Source organism: Takifugu flavidus, chromosome 4 (genome assembly GCF_003711565.1).
Source record: "Takifugu flavidus isolate HTHZ2018 chromosome 4, ASM371156v2, whole genome shotgun sequence".
Taxonomy (NCBI): Eukaryota; Metazoa; Chordata; class Actinopteri; order Tetraodontiformes; family Tetraodontidae; genus Takifugu; species Takifugu flavidus.
In genome coordinates this window covers 12118372-12136780 of record NC_079523.1, presented here as the reverse complement: position 1 = coordinate 12136780, position 18409 = coordinate 12118372, and the positions used below count along the sequence as shown (strand labels likewise).

General features: G+C 41.3%; 4 protein-coding genes across 6 annotated transcripts in view; 3 read left to right on the top strand and 1 right to left on the bottom strand.

Moving 5' to 3' along the window:
- slc12a5a (solute carrier family 12 member 5a) overlaps nt 1-2257 on the bottom strand; it is a 103453-nt gene extending 101196 nt beyond the window's left edge. Inside the window, exon 1 of one of the 2 annotated variants that reach the window (XM_057030487.1) lies at nt 1916-2257. In XM_057030487.1, coding sequence (XP_056886467.1) covers nt 1916-2090 — 175 coding nt within the window. In that variant the 5' untranslated portion in view covers nt 2091-2257. The remainder of the gene's footprint in view (nt 1-1915) is intronic. The other variant, XM_057030488.1, reaches the window with a different exon arrangement.
- A 6073-nt stretch (nt 2258-8330) lies between these two features.
- On the top strand, nt 8331-9664 carry LOC130524401 (putative N-acetyltransferase 8B). Its single transcript, XM_057030502.1, has 2 exons — nt 8331-8566; nt 8760-9664. Exon 2 carries the CDS (start codon nt 8767-8769, stop codon nt 9460-9462), a length of 696 nt encoding a protein of 231 aa, XP_056886482.1. The 5' UTR covers nt 8331-8566; nt 8760-8766; the 3' UTR covers nt 9463-9664.
- Nucleotides 9665-11706: 2042 nt separating this feature from the next.
- Nucleotides 11707-14209, top strand: LOC130524400 (putative N-acetyltransferase 8B). 2 transcript variants are annotated; one of them, XM_057030501.1, is made up of 2 exons: nt 11707-12121; nt 12792-14209. In XM_057030501.1, the coding sequence occupies exons 1-2, from the start codon at nt 12104-12106 to the stop codon at nt 13467-13469; spliced, it is 696 nt and encodes a 231-aa protein (XP_056886481.1). In that variant the 5' UTR covers nt 11707-12103; the 3' UTR covers nt 13470-14209. The 2 variants fall into 2 exon arrangements, with proteins under 2 accessions (XP_056886481.1, XP_056886480.1); XM_057030500.1 differs by having other exon boundaries at nt 11708-12121; nt 12777-14209.
- Nucleotides 14210-14369: 160 nt separating this feature from the next.
- LOC130524402 (probable N-acetyltransferase CML5) lies at nt 14370-15192 on the top strand. The gene has a single exon (XM_057030503.1). The coding sequence runs from the start codon at nt 14378-14380 to the stop codon at nt 15047-15049; it is 672 nt and encodes a 223-aa protein (XP_056886483.1). The 5' UTR covers nt 14370-14377; the 3' UTR covers nt 15050-15192.
- The last annotated feature ends 3217 nt before the right edge of the window (nt 15193-18409 follow it).

Genomic DNA, 18409 nt, shown 5'->3' with positions numbered 1-18409 from the left:
CTTAGAGTTTATAACAGGATGAGAAAAATGCAGCTCAGCCTGAGCCCGTTTCTGTGACTGAGACTAACCGATCGTTGCAGCGGCTCTGTGAGCTCCAGGGGAAAAAGGCCACTTGGCAGCCAGACGGCAGCCAGTCATCACCCACATCTCCCCCAGGGTCAAAAAACAGAAACCAGAGCAATTTTAATAATTCCCCTTTGACTTGGACTCATCTAGACCAGGACATGTGCAGTCCAAGAGGGGGAAATTCTTCAAATAGCTATAGTCAACCATATTAAATAAGAACAAAAGAGGCTCTCATCCCATTCTTAATTAACTGCATTAAGATAACAGATACCAAAAAAACAATAAACCCTAACATTTATTTAAAAAAATTAAAAATTGACAAAGTATATAAAGAATACCAGAGAGGGGTTCAAATTGTAGCTGTATTTCAGTGACAGTAAACTGAATTTTACTACTAATCCTTCAAAAATGTACATAAAATGTCAAAATTAATATTTTACTTACCATCATCCAAAGACTGTAACAATGTTTGTTGGTGTTCTTGAATGCAATCTATCAAAATTTATAATAGTTAACCCAGAAAACATTTGGTGTGGTAGAGGACCAAGTGATGTCTAACAATTTATTTTGTTCCATCGCAGCGGCAGGCAGAACAACACACAAAAAACACCCCACATATATACAGTATATATGTCCATATGACACCACATAGACAAGGGTTTGATTTCATAACAGCACCTGCCTTCTTTATCTGAAGTGTGTGTACAATTCGGAGGAAACTCTGGTGGAAAATGTACTGTGTCACCATGGCAACCAGTCAAGTGGATGCGGAGACAGACGTCTACACAAGGCTGCGGCTCAGTCTAGGCGTTAAAAAACGCGAAGGAAGGTCCTTCGACAAAATAGTCCCCATCTTGAGGGAAACCCAAGGAGATGGGAAGATTTGTTCCTACTGATGCTGAGATGTCATGACGATTCCTCTGCTGAGGAAATAATGGCGGCGACGCTCAATCAGCTTTGCTGATTCAATAGTGGGAACCTGTCAACACTGACTGTGCAGGTTAAATATATTGTACCTCGTGTTGGACACAGCTTATTACAAATAAACTGAGAATCGAACTGAGAGCTTAGCTCGCTAATTGCTTTAGCCCTTAAATAGTGAAATAGGAATCTAGGGAGCTATAGAATGTCCTTTAATACAGAGGCTACTATGAGTTACACACTTGAAAGATACTGATTCATTTAATGGATAAATCTTTATTTGCACCTAGCTGGCCCCGAATTACTGCATTTCCTATAATGCTAATCACTAATAACACTAAAGGCTTTCATTGCATTGAATTCCTTCAGTACTGCTTGTTGCTGCTGCACTCAGTTCAGGCATCTGGATTATTTCATTCATTCATTTGGTGACAGGACTGATCCAGAATGTTGTAGGGTCACAGCAGACAGGGCTGAGGTAGGTTTACCCCAACAGAGGACACTTTTTATTGCATATCAATAATTTAAATATTACTGGGGAGCAGCTCCAACTGGGGGCTACAGATGCCCTTCAGAGTGTGCATGACTTACCCTCCCAGTAGAAGATGAAATCAACCCTGTAGAAAATGCAACAGGATTTATTTGGCTGAAATTTGACGCGAGCATAAATGCAACTTCGATGATGGATGACCACTGCACCTGCAGCAGTGACGCAGAGATATGTGTGGGGTGCTTTTTTTGTTTGTTTTTGCTTTTAAAAACAAATCTGCGGTACGTCAGTCCAGATGCAAAATGAATACATTAAAGATTCAAGTCACATCTGTCCACAGACGAGGCCATGTCAAACAAGTCAGGCATCCTCACATGCTAGTCCTGGTAGCTCACAGCTAACAGACGGAGCGATGCCGGCATGTGTCTCTCTGCCTACCTTTCAGCACCACCACCACCTCTTCCTCCTCGGCACCGCCGGTCACCTCCTCCTCCTCCTCTGCGGCGCTGCGTGTCGGAGGATCGTCTCCCTCGAACAGCTGGTTCACCTCCCCCTGCATCTCTGACGGGTTGCGCTCGCCGTCGCTCTTGGAGACGGTGAACCTCTGGCTCATGGTGGTCGCCGTCAGAGCCGCTCTCTCTTCAGACGTTGTGAGAGAGACAAGAAAACGGAAAAATAAAATTAAAAAAATAAATCAAAACTTTCTCTCAGCCTGAGTTATTGGTCTGGGGGTTGAGTTTCGCTGTCCGGACCGAACCGCTGCCTTTTTTCTTTTGTCGGGAAATTAGATGTGTAATAGCGACTGGACCGTCACATCAACCGGTGTCTGCTCGCCGCCTGCAGCTCGTCTGGGTCCTAGAGCCGATATATAGTAGACCAATCAAATAAAAAATGTACACCGATATTTGGGCAGAACTTCATCTTAAAATCTGCGCTTGTTTAACCCTTTAATGCACAACATGGGTCAAGAGTGAGTTTTTATTTGCTTTATCTTTGCAATTAATTAATTTTATTACTCAGCATTCCTGGTATTCCTCAATTAACTTGTTTTTGATCATAATTCATCCTTCTTGTATATTTTTCTTTTTTACATTTTGATTAAAAACACTTTTTATATCACTAAAGCTATATTGTGTTCTAGCATATTATATTGTAGCTAGCAATCTATCTTAGCTACGACACCAAAATAAAGCTAAACTAGTGCGACAGTTGACATATCCTGTCACTAGAAATGCCTCAAGATCATAATAACTTTTAGGGGGGCAGCGATAATAACCTTGCTGCCCCACTATCAGGCTTGTCTCTGTATACTGATGATAATATGTTGTGCATTTGCTTTTCTATATTCAGATCATGGCTGTTCATAGATTCACTGCTGAAATGGTTGTGGGGATGCTGCAGAAGGGACTAGATCAGGAAGATGAGGATGGAATTGGTCCTGATTCTGAGTCTGAAATCTCAGATGATGATAATGACCCAGCCTATGTGCCTCAGGGTCAAGCTGGAGTTATGGGTGTGTCTCTCCTGAATGAAGAAGACTCTTCTGATGACAAAGGGGGCTCATCTGATGAGTCTTCTGAAGAGGAAATTCAGACCCAGTCAAATAGATTTAGTAAAAAAAGGGTCTTACTGTAATGACAATCCCCCCACTCACAGCAGAATAAGAAGCCATAACATTCTGAGGAGCTGCCCAGGACCTACACCTGGATAAATTCATCAGTGACAACATCATTGAGGAAGTTCTAAGCTGCACCAATTGAGAGGGACACAGAGCAACCACAACAAAAGGGAACAAGTGGAAAAGCATTGACAAGGACAAGAACATTCTACAGAATGTTCATGTTTACGGATGACAAATAAATACATTTCAAATATAAAATGTATGATTATTTGGCCCAAAGCATTGCGAAAGTGATTATTTGAAGCAAATTATTGTTATAGTTTGAAGTAATTTAATTCAAAATCACACTTGGATAGATGGGTCATTGTTGACCCATGTGGTGTAGTAATCCAAAATCTATTTTTATTCCTAAAATAATAAACAGACAATGGAAGCATTGACCTTGTACTAATCAAAAACAAGATATTAAAATTATAATTGGGACATTTAATAAAAAAATGAATTGATTTTAAAAAATACAGCAAAGAAACTCACCCAGCCTAAAAACACATAGAAAATGAATGCAGGTCATTTTTGACCCATGTTGTGCATCAAAGTTAAGTCCCGTTTAATGAGAATATATTGAGCTTAAAAATTCCTAACTTCCTGTACTTCATGACTTCTGTCTGAAAACCTCCACAATGACAGCAGAGCAGATTAGAATACAGCATTCTCCCCTTCTTTGTGAGCCTTCTCCTGGTTTTATGGCTCATTGATAATGATCATGGCATCGATGATAACTCTAAATAACAGTGATTAAGTGCGTGGCATGCATGCTAAACATGTACAGTGTAGAAGGCCCACCCTTGCATCCAGAAGGTCATCTGTGTTGTAACAGTCTTGGTTGTGTGGAGGTCGAAGAAAGATCCAAAACAATCACACTCGCAATTGCACTGGGGTCTTCTTAAGTCCCGTTTAATGAGAATAAACCAAACACGAAATAGGGAACACGATCCCTCATTCACAAAGAAGCACACAACACGAAATCTGTCACCAATTAACTCGAATAAAAAGGGGAAAAAACGTAATGGACATTTCCATATCTCTGTTTCAGGACATGAGTACCGCTCAAAAAAAAAAAAAAAAAAAACAACTAGTGGGAGCGCGCAACTCGTTGCCAAGTCATTTTGTCAGACTTTGACTTTCTGGGGTCCTGATGTTCTGTAAGAACGGCTCCATTATAATGCAGAGGAATCTCCCAAAATATATTCCTTGCGTTGATGTGATATTTTATGCTGTAAGTGATTAATTACAACGTTAAACGTTATGGTGTCCTCTGGGGATATAAGGTAGCGTGCGATGACGTCACGAATCACAGATCAATGGACAGAAGATGAGGCAAGGATCAAAGACAAAAGGACAACCCAAAGATTAAACAAAAAAAATAATCTACTTAATTTATCTCAAGCATTTCGCATACAAAAGCATACAAAATTGTGTGTGAGAGAGTGTTGCTACTTTTGGCTACAACAGTAAGAATTTAACTCAGTAAGAAACCAAAATGTGGCAACAGAAGAGAAACGTCAGAAAGGTAAGATGATCCTGTTGATTTTCTTAAGTGATATGAGATAAATTCTGTTTTTGCTTCCTCATAGTGGTTTATTTATTTTAAATTAAATTTATTTGGGAACTGAACATTTGGAGAGGAGTCTTGGTTTGGGTTGCTTTAATATTTTATTCTTTATTTGGAAATGTTTTTCTAAAGTGCATTTACAAAAATAGGAATATTAACTGATGTATTCTTTTATGTTTATTCCTATTTTTTCTTGTTTATTCAGACTGTTAATGCAGAGACAGAGTTGATGGGGAGACCGAGAGAGCATCCCAGAGACTTTGAGAGTCCAGAAAATGGCCTGGTCCTTAAAGAGAGGGCGTACTGGAAGAAACAACTCCATGAGCTGCAACAGAAATGTGACAAGCTGGGAAGACAAGTGTTCTATGCTGAACAGCACAACAGAGACTTAAACGACAAACTCCAGCAGGTCAAAGAGCTGAACAAGAAAAAGGATGAAGAGATAGTGTCTCAACAACAGCAACTGGATTTGAGAAAAGGCTTCAACCAGACAGGTGGAATCCAGGACGAACTGAATGGGGTTGATGAACAGCCCAATAAAGTCCACATCAGCCTTCAGACAGGTGAAATCCAGGACGAACTGAATGGGGTTGATGAACAGCCCAATAAAGTCCACATCAGCCTTCAGACAGGTGAAATCCAGGACGAACTGAATGGGGTTGATGAACAGCCCAAGAAAGTCGACATCGGCCTTCAGACTCTTGAAATCAAGGATGAACTGAATGGGGTTGATGAACAGCCCAAGAAAGTCGACATCGGCCTTCAGACTGTTGAAATCCAGGACGAACTGAATGGGGTTGATGAACAGCCAATGAAAGTCGACATCGGCCTTCAGATCAAGATTCCTCTGAATGACATTAATGACTCCCAAGAGCTGCAAAACTCTGAAGGGAGCCTTGAAGAGGAGGTGGGACAACCCAGAGAGGTCCTGCCAGAAAGAGAGGAGCAGTTCAGGGAAAAGAGCTTGAGGAGTGAAGCTCATGTGGACACCTTGGCCTTGCTGACCCAGACTGAGGCTGCTCTGAGAGAGAGTGAGGAAAAGAGCTCCAGGCTGGAGAAAGCGCTCCAGGTAATAGTGGCTGAACAGGGCGAGAAACAACTCTCCAGAAAAGAAGAGAGTGTCAGCACGGAGCCCTGTGGACCAGATAACACGGCCATAAACCAGCTGTACGACCTCTGTGACCACTGGGAGAACATTATAAACCAGATGATCGAAACAGAGAAAAAGGTACATGAGGAAAAAAAGGAGGAGACCAGACTGCAGCAGGAGATTCAACATCTCCATGTGGAGAAGGTCCAGCTTCAGGTCAGTTCCCTCAAATCTACTTGTTTTTTAAAATATCAGCTGTTTGAGGTGAAATCTAAAATATTTGTTTGCTCTTCTCATCACAAAGCAGAAAAAGAAGAAAAGCAAATTCTGGAGCTGGATACCAAAGTGTTTATCAAGCTAAGGGTCCTCCTGGTCCCCCCCCCCCACCATCACGCTGTCCCATTCTTTGACCCAGATGACAACAGAAACTGGGATGGAAAGTGAACATAGTGTTTCCTCAGATGCAGAAAAAACGAGTTTCTGAACTAAATTTATAGCTTCTTTTTTAATATCTATTTTTTCCCCATTATTGGCTTTTATTTGTGCTTTGTTCCTTAATTAGTCAACCCTGTTTTTATGCACAGTTTAGCAACAATGCTTTTTAAAATTAATTATTTTTATTCAAAATTGGTTTATTTGGATTAAAAGGTGCAGCGCATTGTTTGGAACTGGTTTTGATTTCATTCAAAACAAAATGCACAAATAACGTCGTCATTATGCTAACAGATGAATGCATTCTTTTAAATAAATAAAATTGGAAACACCTTTCATGACACTTTAGACTCCATTTCTGGTGGTCGACTCCAGATAAAAGAGGGATCTGTGAAGTAATCTAGATGACCCTATCATCCACCGGATCTGAGATGTTTGTGGATGATTCTCTCCGAGGCCTTCAGAGGAGAATTGAGGCTCAGTTCGTGGGGGTGGGGTGGGGAGTCGGTCTCTCCCATCTCCAAGGTAGTTTTCTATGTCAACTGGACTCCCCTAAATTAAATATTTCTCTTTTCAATACTCTTTCACAACTCAGTGGGCCCACACTCACACATACAAACAGCCGGCAAAAGCGAAATAACCCCACTGAAGGCATAATAGTGTGATGTTTGAGTGTGAGTAATTCCACAGTATTACTCCAAATGATTCATGGAATTGTATAAGGAAAAGTTTCGCTTGAGTGTAGTTCAACTACAAAGAGAGAGACAGCTTACCAGTCTAGGTCTCTGAAACGTCTGGCGTCAGACAGACGATGGAGATGATGATGAATCACACACACACACACACACCACACACACACACACACACACACACACACACACACACACACACACACACACACACACACACACACACAGTGGCAGGGGCAGACTGGGGCAAGAAAGTGGCCTGGACTGGTCCACTCAGAGTCTGGGGCAACAGATGCAATTCAATTCAATTCAATTGAAAATGCTTTATTTATCCCCAAGGAAAACAATAAAGTTGGCAAACAGATAAATAGCAAGTGACCCCCTCCAACCCACCTATCCTAAAAAAAGAAACATTTGGTTGAAGTTTTGAGAAAAGCCACGAGAAAAAGGTGATAAAATGCGACATTACAATAAACAAAATACATATGGAAAATTTTAGTTTAACTGACCACACACAGTGGTCTCTAAAGCAGGTTTGGTAAAAGTTAGCAAAAGGCTGTGACGGTCTTTTCTGAATTCTTTAAAAAGATAAAGACTTGATGCATCCAAAGCATTCCAAGTATTCTGCAATGAGAACATGTTAAAAAGTTTACAGCAACAGCACATGATTATGTCACCATTAAGTTGATTTTATGTATGATGGATGTGAGTGAAAATACTGTATTATTCCATAGCAGCTGAAGTCCTGCTTAAAATGATGCAGCAGCAGAAAAGATGTTTGACAACTTGTGACACATCTGCCTGGAAGGTGATGGATGCCTATTCTTCTGCCAAACAACCCTCAAGGACTTACAATCTCTGCTAACACTTTCAGTTTCTGCTATGCAACACTCACCTTTTTTTTAGCAATGTGATGAACAAAATACATACAATAATTTTAATCACACCCATCAACTCATAAATATATGAAACCCTGCAGAATGAATGCAGGTTCACACTCAGCACTCCAAATTTTGGAGGGAAAAAGACAGACTGGTTTGGAAATAATACTTAAAATATTGGAAATCTGTAGTCGAAGACATTTGATCTGATTTATTACTTGTGCTGAGGTTAGTTGCCCCACATTGAAATTGTTCCAGGTTTCAGTTCCTGCTCAGACCTGTTTAAGTTCTCATATCTGCTTGTCTCTGTGGACTGTCCAACAGCCAAGAACATCCACACGATCCAGTTTTATGATGATGGAATTACATGGGACCTATAACTCCATCATGTTTCTAGGTATGTATGCGCAATGAAAAATCAGTCAGTCAATAAATCAATCTTTATTTATATAGCATCTGTTACAATCAAAATTGCATCTAGGCGCTTTATGCGTAAGTTCTTCTGCTGTTGATGTCAGCAGTTTAAAAGTTCCAGTTTGCTTGTTTGATTGTCTGGCCTTGGAACTAAAGAGTTCCATTTGTGGGTGTTTCACAAGAACAAGTTTATCAGGTCTTCAGGTAGAACGCAACCATCAATTAAAGCAAGGTCTTGCTACAGAAGCAGCACATTTCGTGTATAAGGCTTTGCCACTCAGAAGATACAAGTGCAGGGAATTTCCTTTTTGACTGTTACTGGTTCATCTTCAGGTAAAAGAGGCACAAAGGTAGGTCAAGGCATTTGTTAACAGATATCACTTGTGCCGTGATTAGCAGTTACCTCATAGCAGGAACGTTTCTGGTAAAACACATTAACCAGTTTGAAACCAGAAAAGAAGAAAGACTCAAACTTCTCTGATTCTTTTGGAGATTTTCTCATAACTACAGATATGTTGAGATAATTATATTTTTCTCCCTTAGTTCTGTTATGCAGCTGGTGATCCGAAAGTATCGACCCTCAGACAGAGCGGAGGTGCACAAGCTGTTCAGCACTGGCATGCTGGAGCACATTTATCCTTGTTTTTACAATGCCATGACAACTCCTCTGTATATTTTCATCACCGTGGCTCTGAGTGCTGCCGGTGTCCTCCTCGGCTCTGTGTTGGGGGCTCTGGTGTTGCCGGGAATCTGGGTGGGTTTCATCTTCTACTGCTGCCACCAGTTGTATTCTAGAGTTCTCCAAGCCAAACTCCAGACAGACATGCAGGACATCACCAGGAGCTATCTGAGCAGACCAGATGACTGTTTCTGGGTGGCAGAAGCTCAGATCGATGGGACGGTCCAGATTGTTGGAACGGTGGCTGTACTGGCCAATCAAAAGGAAGGAGTGAAGCAAGGGGAGTTAACCAGGTTGAGCACTTCACCATCATTCAGGCGGATGGGCCTGGGCTCCATACTCACCCACACTGTCATTGATTTCTGTAAAGAACGAGGATTCTCCGAGTTGGTGCTACAGACAAGTGCCATTCGCACGGCTGCTGTGAATCTGTACAAGAAACTGGGCTTTCACATCGTCCTGTCAGATTATAAATCACAGTTGTGTTTTTGGATTATAAGGCTGGCCAATGACCCAGTTGTGACAATGAAAAAAATGCCTGTAGTCCCACAACAAACATGTTTCTGATATTATCCGGTTTTCTTTTTGTAATGTTGTGATAGATCATCACTTCCAATGAATGCATTATTCTTAACTGCACAAAACAAGCAACATAAATGGCCTGATGAGGTTTAATGCAAAGACACACTGTAGCTGATCTCACGAATGTAAACAATTTTACATTTATTTATTTTGTGTCATACAATGCAAGTTAAAAAAACAAAGCAATGGTGCAATAAAGCTGTACGGCAGTGTGTTAATTTAAAAGAGCAAATGACACTTCATTACTTTGATAATGTTTTGCTTGAAGGTAGTTGGAGATGTCCTCTGAAGAGGGCAGAGGGGCATGAAAAATCGATCTGCTGTTTTGAGTACCCTCCACCCCCTACAGCTTTTTTTGGTCTGTTTTTGTCAAAAACCACACTGTGATGGAGTCTGCTAACGCACACTCTGTGGTCTTCAAGGCAGCAGAGTTGTTCTATGTCCTGCTGAGGTGTTCAGCTCTACTCAGTCTCTCTTCAGGTGTATGAATCTCATTCCTGTATGATGACTCATTTCCCCTCATGAATAAGGCCAACCTTGGTATTGCCATCTACAAAAGACTCGATTCCAAGGCAAGAAATCCCAAAGAAAGGCCATTTACAGAATTGTTAATGTTGGGTGGGGTTTCAGTGCCTATTGGCTTAACCGCCGGGGGTCTGCTGGCAACTCTGCAGAACACTAAGCCAATCACGGCCAAGGGAGGACGGAGCAAAGATGAGGAGGCAGGGTTTGGGTAGTGCGTTTGCAATTTTGAACGTGGAGCATGCAGAAGAGATGCCGCTCCTCCTCCACTTCATAGCATCCTCCACTATGTAAACCATAAGCTGGACACATGGCAAATGCCTGTCTTGTTCAGGTTTTAAATGCCACATGTGCTGTTTACTAAATATTTATCAGCACACTGATGTGTACACAGATTGCAGCGATCAGAACCAAAAAAAAAGTCACGTGGGAAAACCTCAGTAACTGCACTCTTTAAAGAGCTGTCGGGCCGTCGGAAATCCTATTTTCTTAGAAAATTACATTGGGTCAGCTCCTTAAATGTTTGCCTTCTTCCTTGTTGTTGCTGTTTTCTTTGTTATTTTGACAATACTGCCTAAACCTAAATTATAAGGCACTGCAGACACGAATTGAGACCCCAAATGCAGACACACACAATAGGGTGAGGTGGAAATCAAGTTTACTGAGGTCCAAGTTCAGAACAGAGCCAAAGGGTGCATGTGAAAGCCAAACACAGTCAAACTGGAGCAGGGTGGGTGGCACGAGCAGGCATCCAAGAGGTGATCTGCAGGAAAGACAAATGATAGGAAATAGGTTCGAGGAAACAAACATGCAAACAGAGTTATAAGAGCCAGGCTGTACCACGAGGGGTTAACAACAAATCGACAATGAGTGGAGTTGATCAGGCTTTTAAGGAGAACAGCAGGTGTGGATAATGACTGGAGAAGAGTCAGGAAACCGCTCCACCCAGCCTGAAAACAGACAAGAAGGGGAGGGGGAGAGGGAAAACATTCGGGACTCCTAACATAAACTGTCACACAACGATTCTTCGGCCATTGAAAGACGTTACGTCACCGAGGGGTCCTACCATTGAGGTGCATTCATAACCCCATTATTTAATAAGAACCCCCGGAGTGGAAACATGCCTAAACTTACTGTAAAAATGGTGTGAGAAAAGTAGAGTTGTGTTTGAGATGGGTCTTTAGGAGATGACACAACAGCTCTGTAGAGACCTATTTCTAAGAATGCATGTGGAGGACCAGTATGCCCTTAAAATGACAGGTTGAGGCAGTTGGTCAGAAAGTTCTACATATGATGGAGTCACGCCCGATTTTAATATTTTGTTAACTAAACTGTGTTGGATAGTGGTTATAAGGGTATTATTATGCTGAGCTCAGCATTTGGAAATAATTCTCTTGGTGGTTAATTGTCCAGAAAAACACCAGTGAATCTGTTGATGCAGTAATAACAAAAGTTGGACAAAGATATCGTGTACTCCATTTTCATCACAGTGAGAGCAGTTTCCCCATCCAATGTCTGAGCAATCTAACCACTGAAACCAAAGAAGATGGACTCAGTTACAGATTTGATGGATTTGTGGGAAATTAGTAGGCAGATGAGACAGAGAAGAAGGGGAAACAACATCTATTTAAACAACATCTATTTACATCTATCTATAAACAACATCAATACTCCTTCACTGACCTGGATCAATACTAATTTATTATTATATATAGCAAATGGAGTTTTTCACTATCCTCTCACAAGTCAAGCTGCTATCAGTTTGTGAGAAAAGACGTCTAAATGAACAATTATGTATTGGCTCAGAATCACTGATACCACCTTTAAATTCCACTTAGTTATGTGTTTCCTGTCTGTGCAGAGGAATAAATGAGCTGTTGATGCTTGTCTGAAGCGTTAGTTTGCTCTTCAAGTCTACACGTAGGAGGAGTAGCTCAGTCAAGGCCTTAAAGGCAAAAGGGAATGTGCCAGTGCACTTTTATTATTATGAACAGAGCCACTCCCAGAGCAAAGTAAGAGAGCAATAAACGGATCTGTTTTCTTTATTTGCCATTTAATATTATACCTCCTGGAACTTTGCAAGGCTTCCCAACGGGACCTGTTTATGTGCATCATACTGAAAGTAAGTTAAACTTGATCAGCCTTTTTAAATGCATTTCATGTGATCAATTTATCTATTCTGAATTTCGTTGATTTCCTTCCTCATCTTCCTGAATGATCTCTACCTTATAATGTTTTTTCTGTAGAATCACTTTGGCAAAAACCTTCAGCTCAAACATTGAGGTTACATTTATTAACTGCTATTGGTTAAGAAAACCCCTGCAGCAATGAGTGAAAGTTCACACTGAGCACTAATTCAAAAAACAAAGAGGTTGAATTAAAATATTACTAAAAATGTAGAAAATCTCTCAGAAATATCCTTTTTGATTGTTGAATCATCTTCAGTTGAAGTTGTCATTTGATCAGATATAGTAGTTGTGTAGAGATTGAAATAGTTGCCTCTTAGTGAAATCATAGTTTAAATTCCTGTTCAGACCTGTGTATGAAAGTTGATGGAGTTTCTATAATATGCTTGATAGAAACAGATCAATACCCAGAGACTAAACAGCATGGGCCACTGGAGTTTTGATATTTTAATCAATGAAATTAACTTAATTTTCAACCCTCCTGAATGTAAAACACAGTGCTTTATTGTCCCCAAAAACGGATATCTAAATGTCTAAAAGACTAAATAATATGCAATAATAGTTTTGAGAGAATATTCTTTATATTTACAGTTGGTTTCCCCCCAGTTCATTATGCAGCTGGTGATCCGAAAGTATCAACCCTCAGACAGAGAGGTCGTGCACAACCTGTTCAGCACCGGCATCCTGGAGAACACTGGTAATTGTTTTCACAATGCCATGACCACTCCTCTATATATTTTCATCACTGTGGCTCTGAGTGCTGCCGGCGTCCTCCTCGGCTCAGTGTTGGGGGCTCTGGTGTTACCGGGAATCTGGGTGGGTCTGATCTACTATTCTTGCCACCGGTTATACTCCAGCTTTGTCCTCGCCAAACTCCAGACAGACATGCAGGACATCACCAGGAGCTATCTGAGCAGACCAGATGACTGTTTCTGGGTGGCAGAAGCTCAGGTCGATGGGACGGCCCAGATCGTTGGAACAGTGGCTGTACTGGCCAATCAAAAGGAAGGAGTGAAGCAAGGGGAGCTAATGAGGTTGAGCATCTCACCTAAATCCAGACGGATGGGCCTGGGCTCCAGACTCACCCAAACTGTCATTGATTTCTGTAAAGAACGAGGATTCTCCGAGTTGGTGCTACAAACCAGTGCCAGTCGCACATCTGCTGTGAATCTGTACAAGAAACTGGGCTTTCAAGTCATCCTGTTTGAGTTTGAAACACATGCTCCATCTTGGATTATAAGGCAGGCCAATGACCTAGTTGTGACAATGAAAAAATGTCTGTAGTCCCACAATAAACCTGTTCACATTTAAGTTTGCATTATTTACTGTTTTCTTGTTTGTAATGATTTGATAGACCATCACTTCCAAATCATGCATTACATGTAGTATGTAATGTTCCACACAATCTAATGCAGACACGTGGCATTTTTATTTTAAAAAAATCTTCTGTTTTTAAACATTTGAATTGAGCATGATTTCATGTAAGCAACCTCTTATCTACAGAAATGCATAAAATCAAATAGACTTACACCAATATGAATCGTATATTAGTAGTATACTAGTCAGAAGTAGGCAATAAGTGACCCAAAAACAGTACTTTTTTTTTTTTGGTATTATCATCTTAGCAAAAAAAAGTAATAAAAATTAGTGAAGTGCCCGGTTGGATTTGTAATGGTCCCTGCAGTAAATGTAAACACACAAATGGGACAAAATAAGCATAGCCAGAGTTGTCTTAGATTTCAACAGCGTAACCAATACAGAATAAATGTATATTGTCTTGCAATCAAATCCCTTCATGGATGAATCTCTGTAATTTTTATTTAATACAGTAAAATTATATGCAGAAAAGTCTGTTGTCTTGATGTTCTGAGTTGAACTACACAGCTGTCAAAATGAAAGCCTTTTCTTACGCCATCAGTCACAAGTGTTAGATTCTTAGCAAAGGCACATAATCCCTCTATAACACTCTGCAGCTTCTGCTCAGGTTACATAATACATGACATGAATTTATTCCATGTGATGCTGGACCCAAAATTTGCTGATGAACAAGATTGCCTGTTATTTAAGCGCCGTACTTTGACAGGGACACCACAAACAAAGCCACGGGCTATGGTTAGCATACATGTAATATACCATAATATACCATACTATATAATATTTGTTTTTCATTCCTTCCCAGCTTCAGTTCCGTCATGCAGCTGCTCATCCGCAAATATGAACCTTCAGACAAAGATGCAGCTTGCAGGCTGTTCAGAACCGGCATCCTGGAGCACATTCATCCTTGTTTTCACAATGCCATGACTACTCCTCTCTATATTTTCATCACCGTGGCTCTGAGTGCTGCCGGCATCCTCCTTGGCTCAGTGTTGGGGGCTCTGGTTTTGCTGGGGATCTGGGTGGGTGTGATCTACTATTCTTGCCACCGGTTATACTCCAGCTTTGTCCTCGCCAAACTCCAGACAGACATGAGGGACATCTCCAGGAGCTATCTGAGCAGATCAGGCGATTGTTTTTGGGTGGCAGAAGCTCAGATCAATGGGACGTCCCAGATTGTTGGAATAGTAGCTGTCGTGGCCAAACAAAGCGCAGGAAAACAACAGGGGGAACTGTTCAGGATGATCATCTCACCACTGTGCAGGCGCATGGGTCTGGGTGCCAGACTGACCCAGACTGTGATTGATTTCTGCAAGGAGCACGGATTCTCTGAAGTGGTACTGGAAACCAGCACCACTCAGGCCGCTGCTGTGGCCCTGTACAAGAAACTGGGGTTTCACATTGTCCTCACACACACAGAAACCGAAGCTCCTTTCTGGATTGTAATGTTGACCAAGGTCAAAATTCTCAAAATGAAAAAATACCTGTAGTTCAAACCTATTCTGATGAGCTTCTGTGCAGATTTTGTCATACATCAAAGAGTAAGCAATGTAATGTAATGATGAACAGCCCAAGAAAGTCGACATCAGCCTTCAGACTGTTGAAATCCAGGACGAACTGAATTGGGTTGATGAACAGCCCAAGAAAGTCGACATCGGCCTTCAGATTCTTGAAATCCAGGACGAACTGAATTAGGTTGATGAACAGCCCAAGAAAGTCGACATCGGCCTTCAGACTCTTGAAATCCAGGACGAACTGAATGGGGTTGATGAACAGCCCAAGAAAGTTGACATCGGCCTTCAGACTGTTGAAATCCAGCATGAACTGAATGGGGTTGATGAACAGCCAAAGAAAGTCGACATCGGCCTTCAGATCAAGATTCCTCTGAATGACATTAATGACTCCCAAGAGCTGCAAAACTCTGAAGGGAGCCTTGAAGAGGAGGTGGGACAACCCAGAGAGGTCCTGCCAGAAAGAGAGGAGCAGTTCAGGGAAAAGAGCTTGAGGAGTGAAGCTCATGTGGACACCTTGGCCTTGCTGACCCAGACTGAGGCTGCTCTGAGAGAGAGTGAGGAAAAGAGCTCCAGGCTGGAGAAAGCGCTCCAGGTAATAGTGGCTGAACAGGGCGAGAAACAACTCTCCAGAAAAGAAGAGAGTGTCAGCACGGAGCCCTGTGGACCAGATAACACGGCCATAAACCAGCTGTACGACCTCTGTGACCACTGGGAGAACATTATAAACCAGATGATCGAAACAGAGAAAAAAAAACAGGAGGAAAAAAAGGAGGTGACCAGACTGCAGCAGGAGATTCAACATCTCCATGTGGAGAAGGTCCAGCTTCAGGTCAGTTCCCTCAAATCTACTTAAAGTGATCAAGATGTTTTTTAAAATATCAGCTGTTTGAGGTGAAATCTAAAATATTTGTTTGCTCTTCTGTTCACAAAGCAGAAAAAGAAGAAAAGCAAATTCTGGAGCTGGATACCAAAGTGTTTATCAAGCTAAGGGTCTCCTGGTCCCCCCCCCAACACCACCACCATCACGCTGTCCCATTCTTTGACCCAGATGACAACAGAAACTGGGATGGAAAGTGAACACAGTGTTTCCTCAGATGCAGAAAAAACGAGTTTCTGAACTAAATTCATAGCTTCTTTTTTAATATCTATTTTTCCCCATTATTGGCTGTTATTTGTGCTTTGTTCCTTAATGTGTGTCAACCTTTTGCCATTGCAATGATCATTTGTAAATAAAATATTTAAAAATGAATATAATGAGATCAGTTCTTGATTGATAAAATGATCAATGATGATCATCTGAACTTCATCTGAACCTCACTTATTTCCTGAAACACCAAGGAAACATCATCTCACCGATGCTGCTGACAGCCTCCTCTGAAGTCCTCTTTCAGTGTTGCTCCCTCACGTGGTGAAATATGCACATTGCCTGGACCATTTTGCCCTCTAGGTGGCAGACTCACCACAGGACCCGACACTGTTCATCTGAGACTCGATTACTGGTCCCTCAAGCAGGATTTTGGGGACAACTTCCAATATATTGAGCTTAAAAATTCCTAACTTCCTGTACTTCATGACTTCTGTCTGAAAACATCCACAATGACAGCAGAGCAGATTAGAATACACCATTCTCCCCTTCTTTGTGAGCCTTCTCCTGGTTTTATGGCTCATTGATAATGATCATGGCATCGATGATAACTCTAAAAAACAGTGATTAAGTGCGTGGCATGCATGCTAAACATGTACAGTGTAGAAGGCCCACGCTTGCATACAGAAGGTGATCTGTGTTGTAACAGTCTTGGTTGTGTGGAGGTCGAAGAAAGATCAAAAACAATCACACTCGCAATTGCACTGGGGTCTTCTTAAGTCCCGTTTAATGAGAATAAACCAAACACGAAATAGGGAACACGATCCCTCATTCACAAAGAAGCACACAACACGAAATCGGTCACCAATTAACTCGAATAAAAAGGGGAAAAAACGTAATCGACATTTCCATATCTCTGTTTTAGGACATGCGCACCGCTCAAAAAAATAAAAATAAAAAAACAACTGGTGGGAGCGCGCAACTCGTTGCCAAGTCATTTTGTCAGACTTTGACTTTCTGGGGTCCTGATGTTCTGTAAGAACGGCTCCATTATAATGCAGAGGAATCTCCTAAAAATATATTCCTTGCGTTGATGTGATATTTTATGCTGTAAGTGATTAATTACAACGTTAAACGTTATGGTGTCCTCTGGGGATATAAGGTAGCGTGCGATGACGTCACGAATCACAGATCAATTGACAGAAGATGAGGCAAGGATCAAAGACAAAAGGACAACCCAAAGATCAAACAAGAAATTAATCTACTTCATTTATCTCGAGCATTTCGCTTAAACAAGACATACAAAACTGTGTGTGAGAGAGTGTTGCTACTTTTGGCTACAACAGTAAGAATTTAACTCAGTAATAAACCAAAATGTGGCAACAGAAGAGAAACGTCAGAAAGGTAAGATGATCCGGTTGATTTTCTTAAGTGATATGAGATAAATTCTGTTTTTACTTCCTCATAGTGATTTATTTATTAATTTTAAATAAAATTATTTGGGAACTGAACATTTGGAGAGGAGTCTTGGTTTGGGTTGCTTTAATATTTTATTCTTTATTTGGAAATGTTTTTATAAAGTGCATTTACAAAAATAGGAATATTAACTGATGCATTCTTTGATGTTTAATCTTATTTTTTCTTGTTTATTCAGACTGTTAATGCAGAGAAAGAGTTAATGGGGAGACCGAGAGAGCATCCCAGAGACTTTGAGAGTCCAGAAAATGGCCTGGTCCTTAAAGAGAGGGCGTACTGGAAGAAACAACTCCATGAGCTGCAACAGAAATGTGACAAGCTGGGAAGACAAGTGTTCTATGCTGAACAGCACAACAGAGACTTAAACGACAAACTCCAGCAGGTCAAAGAGCTGAACAAGAAAAAGGATGAAGAGATAGCGTCTCAACAACAGCAACTGGATTTGAGAAAAGGCTTCAACCAGACAGGTGAAATCCAGGATGAACTGAATGGGGTTGATGAATAGCCCAAGAAAGTCGACATCAGCCTTCAGACAGGTGAAATCCAGGACGAACTGAATGGGGTAGATGAACAGCCCAAGAAAGTCGACATCGGCCTTCAGACAGGTGAAATCCAGGATGAACTGAACGGGGTTGATGAACAGCCAAAGAAAGTCGACATCGGCCTTCAGATCAACATTCCTCTGAATGACATTAATGACTCCCAAGAGCTGCAAAACTCTGAAGGGAGCCTTGAAGAGGAAGTGGGACAACCCAGAGAGGTCCTGCCAGAAAGAG